A 10,512-nucleotide genomic window follows, 5' to 3' on the forward strand; every position below is an offset into this window, starting at 1 on the left:
CTGATATTTTTTAATGTTTAACATTTTATGTTCATCATTCTACGTTGTTGGGCTATAAACAGGCCATCTAATTAATTGATTAATATCAGTAATATCAGTCAAAGTGTAATCAAGTAAAGTATTAAAAAACTAATGGTGAAAATCTACAAATGTTTGACACAGATTTGAGCAAATGAACACATTTTTCCCACAGTAATGTCTTTCTTATCAATTAGTGGAAAAATGAAAGTTTGATGAATTAATTTGATGGATTTCAAGAAAACAAAAACAATATTGTACCTAAAATCTTTATGGTGGTACAACAACTGGGTTAGTGCTTAATACTGACACAGACTGGATCTACTGCCTTGGAAGTGAAGGCCTAATGTGAAAACTCCATCTGTTCTACTTGATGGGAATATCTACAGACTCCACAAACAAAAAAACTGCCATTCTTTTAATGAAACTTACAAAGAATCGTTTTGAGGAGAGAAAGATGGTGAATATGAAAGTAACTGAGGATCTGAGAGTAGTAATAGTTGCTTTTCTCCACTTCAATATGATCTTTGTGCCTCAATATATTTTGGCATGTAGCATTACTATTTACTCTATTTTTTAAAATGTAAAATACTTTCTTATTTTCCATTGTTCACTGTTCCAAATGATATTTGGAAAGAAAAATAAACTTTACAAGGATGTCAAAACCTCCATGACGGAATTTAGGAAACGCACAGCTGTGAGACGTCTAAAAATAGAGTTGGTAAAACATTAACACTCTGGCAATGTAAAACTAACAAAAAAAATACGCAATATTGATTTTACATATTCATCTTATTTAGGAATTCACATTTAAATTAATATTTTCTGTTTACCTTGTCCTCTTTATGAATACAAATGCAACTATAACTGTGGATAGTCAGTGTTTTTATCTTTTTTTTGTTGGTATTAATCAGATTGTGATACTATACAGTAGTTTTCATTTTTGCACCAAACTGTTTCTAACACTTTGGAGTGTTAAAACTGTTTTTAACATCCAAACAGAGAGGTTAAAACAACCAGTTTTTTGTTAACATACTTTTGTGCTTAGTAAATAGTGGGACTGACTGATTGACCTTTTCATGCAATTTTCCAAATTTACTTACACACCTCTTCTTAGGTAATATTTGAAATGTGTCGCCCACATATATGTGTTTAAAGCGCATGCTTGGACAGCTGAGGCAGCTCTCCCTAACAATATAAATCATGTTTTCAAGTGAAATCCTCTCCCCAACAAGAACACGAAAGAACCATGAAGTCACTGCTCTTCTTTCTCCTCATCGGAGCTGCTTGTGGGTGTCTTCTGTCATACCGATAAACCTTATACAATATATCTGTACTCCTAATTTAAGATAAGATAAGATAAAATAAGATAAGATTTATTTGTCATTGTCATCAACAGATTACAACGAGATTGAGATTTGCTCGACTCGAGTTAAGATGCAGGTTATGTGTATATACATAATGTACAAAGGTAAAGAAATAAATAGTACAAAATGAGAAATAAATAGACATCAGAAGATGGTTGTCGCAACAGAATTTACATTTTTAACAAAGTGGTGTCAAGAGCAGAAGTTCTTATGAATTTAGTGCCATGATTGCCATCGGGTAAAAACTGTTTTTTAGGTGATTTGTCCTGGTTTTTATTGCTCTGTATCTCTTGTCTGATGGCAGCAGCTGGAAGAGACCATGGCCACGGTGTGAAGAGTCATTTAAAATGTCCAAAACTTTCTTGTGGAGCCTGGAAGTGTAAATCTGTTCCATAGTGGGGAGGGGGCAGCCTATGGTTCTCTCTGCTGCCCTAACAACCCTCTGGAGCGCCTTCTTGTCCGCGGATGTGCTACTGCCGTACCAGACACACAGACTGTACGTTAGTAGATAAGATTTAGTAACTACTTGACAGCTAGTAAAGACACAAAACTTTACTAGTTGCTTGTTTTATTCCAGTTACCTTCAATGACGACAAGATCGTTGGGGGGTATGAGTGTCAACCCCATCAGGTTTTTCTGCACTATAGTTACCACTTCTGTGGTGGCTCTCTGGTCATTGAAAACTGGGCTGTGTCTTCAGCTCACTGCAACTTTGTGTAAATGGACTGTTGTCCTGTTCCTTTAAAATGAAAAGTTTAATTGACTTATATTTGCCCTTAATGGCACATTTTGTGTGTTTTTACACCACATTGCTCCATTAAAATGATTAAGAGTGGCATTGAACTGCACCTTGAAGAGCACAGCATTGAGGTTCATAAATTAACCGAGCAGTTTATCAGCAGCTCTGTTGTCGTCCCTCATCCCAGTACAACCCTCAAACATTTTACAATGACATCATGCTGATGAAGCTGAGCAGACCTGCCACCTTCAACGAGTACGTGCAGCCAGTGGCTCTGCCAACCAAATGTGCTCCTGTGGGTGTCACGTGCAAAGTGTCTGGCTGAGGACCCTGGTAAGTTTACTACATACATGTACCATTCTCATATTTTTTTCAAACTTACATTACACATTTTTCAAATTATATATCTGAAAACTTATGTTGAAAAAAAACAAACAAACAAGAATTGCAAGAAATACTGAATGTATTCAGACTCCTGTCTTGACAGACCTAACGTACCTACACCAGTCTCATTAAGGGGTAAGTATGAACAAACCAAAGAAATATGCAGATAAATAAATAAATTAATAAATAAATAGAGTAGACAGATATATATAGAGAGAAATAAATAAATATATCTATATGTATATAGGGAGAGTGCTTTCAGCCTCCTCTCTGTTTTGGGATTAGGATGGCTGATTGGAAACAAAATCTACCAAAACAAGCAGCCTCAGGTCTAAATCCACTGTGAATTAGATAGCCCTGGACCAACCACACCATATAACCAAGAAGTAAACAACAAGATGCCAAAGGTGGAAATGAAAACCACACCTTTTAGGCCAGCAACTCAAAGAATCTGCATCCTCAACGCATCCTCAGATTTGTTTTGTTCTTTAGCTGTTGATGACTCCAAGCTGCAGTGTGTAGACATCCCAGTCCTGTCTGTAGTGTCTGCAGAAACTCACTCTGGCATCATCAACACCTCCGTGTTCTGTGCGGGATATCTGGAGGGAGGCAAGGACACTTGCCAGGTATTTAAATGGGCTTATGAATCAGCATATTAAACACTTAGTAATCCACGTTGAGCTCTATTAGAATTTCAAACTGAATCCAAACACTTTGTCCCCAGAATGACTCTGGTGGCCCTCCTGTGCGACGGTGAGCTGCAGGGTGTTGCATCCTGGGGCACTGGATGTTCAGAGAAGAACTACCAGGGTAACTTTCAACCAGAAAAGAAACATTTGAATTAAAGTAAGGTTGAACTTTATCTGATCTTTCACTGATTTTATTCTCTTTTAGATCTGTAGCTTTAACAACTGGCTGTAGAGTACCAGGGCCAGCTAAGTGATCCAATCTATTCACCTGGACCACACAGTTTAACATAATATGTTCAATATGACACACTGAGCAGTAAAATAAATGCAACAAATACATGTCCAGATTAATTTCCTTTTCTCCGTTGTGGAATTGAAATTTTTCCAGTTGGAGAATAGGTCAATATTATTCCCGTAGCTTTTTCAGGACAGGTTTGTAATTCTTTGTGACAACAGGCTATAGTATAAAAAATCTAAACATATAAATACCTTTTTGCAAAGAGTGTAATGTAGGGTAAACTTCTCACACAAATCCAGTACAGTAACTAAAAAATTAAAAATAATATCAGAACAACATTTTTTTGTTTTTGCACTTTCCTAATACATATATTTTTCATATCCTTAGAAAAATGTTGTTTCTTAATGACTGTAACTGAAGTTTGTGAAATCTGCAAGGTTCTAAATGTTGGGTGTTTTGGGGCCTCAGGTTAAGAGTCATCAATGCAGTGTAAGTGTGTAAGTGTTGACTGCATTGTTTGACAACTACGGTTAATTAGAATGGAGTTATGACTGGACTGAATGAACTATATATATTTTTTGTAAAGTGCATTGAGATGAAGTGTGTTGTGAGTTGGTGCTGTAGATATACTGATTTGAATTAAATTCATCAATGTTTCATGTTTTCTTCATTTGTGGATAATGGTTCTTACAGTGGCCCTGCGATGGACTGGTGGCCTGTCCAGGGTGTCCATCACCCTGGACAGGATCACATCCGTTAGTGGCTTCTCTTCAACGACAGGTTGCCTCCCAGGCGTTGTACCCTGTGACGCTACCCTGTCCATCACAGGGTAGCAGAGAGAGCAACTTCAACAAACCTTATGAAAAAGAAGGTAATTCAAAATTGTTGACCGGTGAGCCAAACAGTGTGCTTTATAGTTAATCATGGTGGACATGAAATTGTGGTTTCAGTCTTTTCATTTCATATTCATTTAATTATTTTTTACTAAATGACGAGGTAGATTTAAACAATGTTTTATTGTTTATTTCCCTTATGAATTAAAAAGATTGTCATGAAAAAAACACAACTTACTTAGGTGTTGCTGCAACACAATTAATATTGCATGAAATTAAACTTATTGCAATTTATCCATTAATTATTGTGCTTTTTTGAGTATCTCTGACATGTTTTAGGAGGTTCACAAAAAAGTGAACCTCCTAAAACAATTTCACTACTGAAATCTTTTTTCTGATCAATATTTCAGCAGTGAAAGGAACTCAAGAGTGAAGGTTAAAATAATGTGTGCTAATATTGATATATTAGGTTGTATACCATCTGTTCTCATTCTTGTGATGTTGCATTAAAAATAATGGAAACTGAGGAAAGCAAAGTAAAATCAAGACTAATTTTATGTTGCAAGGCATACATAATAATCCTGGACATGATGCACTTTTCAGCTTACACTTATTGGAACATTCTAGAAAGAGGGTGCATGCAGAGATAGAGCGCAGACAGCAGCACTTATCTTTATTTGTTTGGTTGAGGAAAGCTTCAAAGTAGAAGGCTTTTAGACTCCACTTATAGCAAAAAGGGTGGGAAAAAAAATGACAGATGGATTTTTTTCTCTTTATGGATGTTGCAGAAGCAGAATATTGTGGGTCTTGTTTGGTAAAATGTCCCAAAATTAGCAAAAAATAAATTCAAAGTGATCTTCTGATACCAAATATGTATTTTTCAAAAATCATATGCATGCATATAGATTTGTGCACACAAGTATTTTGAAAGGAAATAATTAACTTCTTGTTGGTAGAGATAAAACTGTTTCTCTTTGATATTGTCAAAACAGATTAAAATGAATCAGATTAATAAAAAAAAAGCAGCGCTATTGTTTATCAAAAGACCACCATTGAGATATGCATATTTTGTTTACAGTTGGCTTAATTCAGCCATTCTCTGATTATTCTAATGTATATTTGAATCTCACTGGGTTTAGATGGTTCCTTCTACCAATAGCAGCTTTTCTGCTCTGCTGCTAATTTTTTTCTGAACCACCTTCAACATCCTCCTCATTATTTCTGCCTCTGTTTATTTCCTCTCATTTCCTCTTTTTCCTGTTGTTCCATAAAATGTGATCACAGCCTTAGCTGTATCTGGAAAGAATCTCGTTGATCCAGGGCATGAGAGCACAAATTTTGGTGTAGACACCCGGGTAGTTGGGCTGAGCGCAGCCCTGACCCCAAGACACTATTCCCTGCAGCTCTCCATTACACACCAGAGGGCCACCGGAGTCACCCTGAGCAGCACAGAGTAAGGTGGAAAATAGAAAAAAATCCTTCAGAAGAGTTGAACAGTCAATCCATTTTTGTGCAATTGTGCATAAAATACCTGACAAGCATCCTTGCCTCCCTCCAGATATCCTGCACACACCATGCGCTCAGTGATCATGCCAGGGTAGGAGTTCTCACATTCTTTGTTGGACAATATGGGCACTTCCACACACTGGAGGTAAAATGGGTTGAACACTGTAATTTGAGAGAAGATGAAATAAAATTTATTTATTTATTTTATAAATAAATAAATATTTATAAATTGAAAGAAAAATCTCAGTGACATCGCTGATATGTAAGTGCAAAATTTTTTATACCCCATGAGTTACTCCACATTTTGTAGTGTTATATCCACAAATTAAATTCATTGTACTTAAATTTAATGTAATGAAACATCAAAAAAGTGAAAGGAAATGTTGGACATTTCATGCTGTTGAAACCAAATTTTATGGCCTCTCTATAATTCAATTGTGGGAGAAACTAAGAGATTCTAAACACACAATTTCTTTGGTGAAAGATGGAAGTGGCAGAAATAACGGAGCTCCATTGACCTGCAGCTGGTGTGTTCAGCAAAGAAGAATGGGAATTTTCCCACGTAGATTAAATATAAACATGTGCCATATTTTCAAGTATAGTTTCTAAAATAATTGATAGAATATCAAGCATTTTTCTTTCATTTTACTATTATGCACTACTTAGAAAAACAGTTAAAAAGGTAGGTAGATAGATATAATTATTCAAACTGCAGTATTTAGAGCAAAGATGACTGAAGCTTTTGCGTAATTTCATAGAAAGGTGTTGCACATATGCAAAAATGAGTATAATTTTTCATGTGCTACTCCTGCTGTGACTGAAGCCAGTAATACATCTGAGATTAGAAGATAAAACAAACAAAAACAACAGATTATTTTTCAAAGTGAGGCACATCTCACCTTGATCAGTGTAGATGTTCCCCCATCCAGATACCATGCACATGTCTCCAGGTGTGGGACAGGCTTTGGGCAGAGCAACAGGCTTCACAAACTCATTGATAGCCACTGGATGTGCCAGTTTCATCAGCATGATGTCATAGTCGAAGGTCTGGTAATCGTAACTCTCGTGCCAGTAGATGGCATCAACAGCCATGAACTGCTCAGTACCTTCATGCATCCAGATGTGATTCTCACCCAAAATGGCAATCTGTGAATAAGGGCTGAAAAGGAGACAAGCAGTAAATGATTTTCACTCTGAAGAGTTAAATTGAGGCATTTGTGTGCTGTGGGTGTAGTACACACTTTTGCCAGCAATGGGCAGCAGAGATGATCCACTGGTCATTAACAAGAGAGCCTCCGCAGAAGTGATAGCCGATATTGAGGGACACCTGCCAGGGCTGAGAATGGGCTTCACACTGGTAGCCTCCCACTATCTTGTCATCCAGGGCGGCTGCAGCTGTGACATCAGCAAAATGCACATCTTCTTCAAGTTTCTGCAAATTTCTTTATCATAAATCATGTTGAGATACTGCAAAGACTTTACCTGCAGCTCCCAGGAGCAGGAAAAAAATGACATTCATTTTGTGCTTTACTCCTGACTTTCTACAACCAGAGTAAATGTGGATGACCTGCTGCCTTCTGCATTTATGTGACCTCCATTGGATCCCTCCTCCTTCTCGACATCTTGTCACCTCCACCCTCATTCACATCCACCCCGATCTCTACCCACAACTCAGTCTGAGTATTTTTATTTAAAAACATAGCCAGGAATTATCTTAACAAGGTAAAAACAACATACAATATATACTTTGAAAATACGGCAACTGCTTATATCTGTTTAGTTTTTTCATAAAATTGTTGACTAACTTCTCTGGGTGAAAAAAAGAGACATTTTTAGTCATTTTGCTTCTTCAGACACCACAGATGGCTTTTTTCTCACCTTTTAAAGCTTTAAAGCTTTACTCAATAATGACCTAAACCACAGCCACACACCAGCACTTTTACTATTTACTCATTTCTTTTGCCACAACTTTTATTTAAACATTTTGACTGTGACAGCTTTTTATTTATAAATTTATATTTTATATTTTTTATAAGCATTGCAACATTCATTAGCTTACTGGGAAATCCCCAAAACAACTAATAGTAGTTAATTGTGTGAAAACCTTGAGAAGATATACAGATGACATTAGAGGGTGTGCTGTGGTGTGGCTGGGCTGGACAAATAAGAAATGTAGTGAATGATAAGACAACAGATTTAGAGGTTAAACATTCAGCAACAAATCTAAAAACTCAGAGATAACGCAGTTTCACAGAAAAAAGAAAAAAAGTGAAGGCTGAAAAAGGCTGAGCACAGCAGACTAGTGGGATATATATATGATCCACTGTGGGCCTAGATACTTCTGATCTCTTAAAACCATGAGACCACTCTATGTTCTGCTGCTTATTGGAGCTGCTGGTAAATATGCTGTAATACACCCAGAAGGATGCACACAAATATCATGAACACTTTTTGTTTATCCATGAAAGCAAGTGAGCATATTATATATATGCACTGCAAAACTTAAAAGTAAAAAGCAGGCTGCTGGTACTGCAACATATTTTATTTGACATATTTTCTATTTTCTCCTATGTCTGTGTGTAACAGCGGCAGTTCCCCACTATGACGGAAGGATCATCGGTGGGCAGGAGTGTGAGCCGCACTCTCGCCCTTACATGGCGTCCCTTAACTATGGATACCACTTCTGTGGAGGAGTGCTCATCAGTACTCAGTGGGTGCTCTCTGTCGCACACTGCTGGTACAAGTATGTATGCAAAGATGCAGAATTAATTGCGCTATGATAAATGGTTTGTTCTGTCTGGTGTTAATTTTGCATATTTGTATACTTGTTCAAAGGGCAATAAATGTAGAGGGCAAGTTTAAACCCTTATTAAGAGGAAGATGAGAGAAACCAATGGAGAGCCACAGGCTGATAGCCTCCATACCTCAAAAAGACTATTAAGTGCACATACTATCCAAGACATGGACAAATATTTCAGGAGGCCAACATATCTGTATTACAATATTTTTTACTGGCAAAAAAAGAAAGAAAAATCACATTAATCACATTTTTTAACTCCATTATGAGTTTGTATTATATTTAAGCTTTAATGTCCAACAGTAAAATAAATACATGGTTAAAATACATGAACCTGTTGATATCATCATGTACAGCATTGTATCTGTGATTGTGAAAGTATTTTCCTGCATCAAGCTGTGCATGTTTCTTCTGTCAGTCCATATTCGATGCAGATCTTCCTGGGAGAACATGATGTACGTGTATTTGAGGGAACAGAGCAACTCATGAAGACTGACACCATCATCTGGCACCCAAAGTGAATACATCACAGCACTTCACATTCCCTGTCTCTTCCCTTCAAGCACAAGCTATGCTTCACAGTTATTTCCCTCTTGTCTCTGTGTGCATATCAAAAGAAAGGATTGAAAATCCAAACCATTGGGGATCATCAACTATACCAAACAGGAATTTTGAATAAGAAAGCTGGAGATAACTTCGAGCTAATGGCTGATTTACCTCATCCTGAACAAAAGTTTCATGATACAACCTTTGAGGCTAATGAACTCACAAAGTCAGCTTTAAAAAAACAGAATATCAAAAAAGGCTACAGCAGCACAATGTAACAATAAAAAGGCTTTTTTTCTTTCTTTCTTCCATACCAGTGCATAGTGCGAAATACAGCAGCAAGCTTCAGTATCTTTAATTCATGCATGCAATCAGTGCAGAGAAGCATTTGAGTTTTAGTTTTCTCCATGTGTAGCTATGACTACCAGACTCTGGACTATGACATCATGCTGATCAAGCTCTTCCATCCAGTGGAGGTGACTGAGGCAGTTGCACCCATCTCACTACCCACCGGCTGTCCAATGGGAGGCCTCCCCTGCTCCATGTCTGGATGGGGGAACACTGCTAAAGATGGTGAAGAAGGTGATTCAAATTGGACATCAACGATGTAACTGCGTGAATAATTTGGGGTTTCTGTGAGAGTCTCCACCGTGTTTCTGTTACAGTAAACATGCCCACCCGTCTGCAGTGTTTGGATGTACCCATAGTGGATGATGAGGACTGTGAAAACGCCTATCCAGGCATGATCACGCGCAGGATGGTGTGTGCTGGTTACATGGATGGAGGCAGAGACGCATGCAATGTGAGTCTCCCAGAACTGAACCAACAGATGTGGATCTGTTTGGGAGCTTCACACTTTTATTCTGTGTGTGTTTCAGGGTGACTCTGGCAGCCCTCTGGTGTGTGTTGGAGAAGTGCACGGCCTGGTGTCATGGGGTCAAGGCTGCGCTCAGCCCAACTACCCTGGAGTTTATGTTAAAGTATGCGAGTTCCTCTACTGGATTGAAGACACTCTTGCAGCCAATCCTTAAAAATATATATAAATTCTTCTCTCCTCCAAACCGAGTTCATTGACCTTATTTTCACAATTTATGGGTTATTCTACTTTCTCTAACTTTTCCTTGTTCTTCTCTTTCAGGTCTCTGAACTCACTTGAGTTTTTTCTATATGATTTCACACACTTTCTCACATATTTTAAAGACAATACATATTAGGGTTTAAAACACTTTTTCCAACAGGAAGTAAATACTAATAAGTCTGAAACAGCTCGAGTGAAACTCAAGCACACGGGGGAAAAAAAAAAAAAATTACAAGCTTTTTCTTTCATGATTGAATATGTGGCTGGGGCAGCAATTTTCATCGTTTACCCAATGTTTGCTCTTGGCAAGCAATTAG

The 10,512-nt window shown here is 37.5% G+C and overlaps 2 protein-coding genes and 1 pseudogene across 3 annotated transcripts; 2 read left to right on the forward strand and 1 right to left on the reverse strand.

Moving 5' to 3' along the window:
- The first annotated feature begins 1,267 nt into the window (after positions 1-1,267).
- On the forward strand, positions 1,268-3,265 carry LOC106699906 (annotated as a pseudogene).
- A 1,540-nt stretch (positions 3,266-4,805) lies between these two features.
- On the reverse strand, positions 4,806-7,416 carry LOC102237968 (trypsin-2-like). Its single transcript, XM_014472334.2, has 5 exons — positions 7,257-7,416; positions 7,016-7,169; positions 6,674-6,933; positions 5,800-5,936; positions 4,806-5,707 (listed from the first exon to the last, which is right to left on the reverse strand). Exons 1-5 carry the CDS (start codon positions 7,414-7,416, stop codon positions 5,555-5,557), a joined length of 864 nt encoding a protein of 287 aa, XP_014327820.2. The 3' UTR covers positions 4,806-5,554.
- A 695-nt stretch (positions 7,417-8,111) lies between these two features.
- On the forward strand, positions 8,112-10,415 carry LOC102233864 (trypsin-like). 2 transcript variants are annotated; one of them, XM_005808570.3, is made up of 6 exons: positions 8,112-8,171; positions 8,361-8,517; positions 8,990-9,088; positions 9,533-9,699; positions 9,783-9,919; positions 9,996-10,415. In XM_005808570.3, exons 1-6 carry the CDS (start codon positions 8,132-8,134, stop codon positions 10,146-10,148), a joined length of 753 nt encoding a protein of 250 aa, XP_005808627.1. In that variant the 5' UTR covers positions 8,112-8,131; the 3' UTR covers positions 10,149-10,415. The 2 variants fall into 2 exon arrangements, with proteins under 2 accessions (XP_005808627.1, XP_023186995.1); XM_023331227.1 differs by having other exon boundaries at positions 8,155-8,245.
- The last annotated feature ends 97 nt before the right edge of the window (positions 10,416-10,512 follow it).

Source organism: Xiphophorus maculatus, chromosome 3 (assembly GCF_002775205.1).
Source record: "Xiphophorus maculatus strain JP 163 A chromosome 3, X_maculatus-5.0-male, whole genome shotgun sequence".
Lineage (NCBI taxonomy): Eukaryota > Metazoa > Chordata > Actinopteri > Cyprinodontiformes > Poeciliidae > Xiphophorus > Xiphophorus maculatus.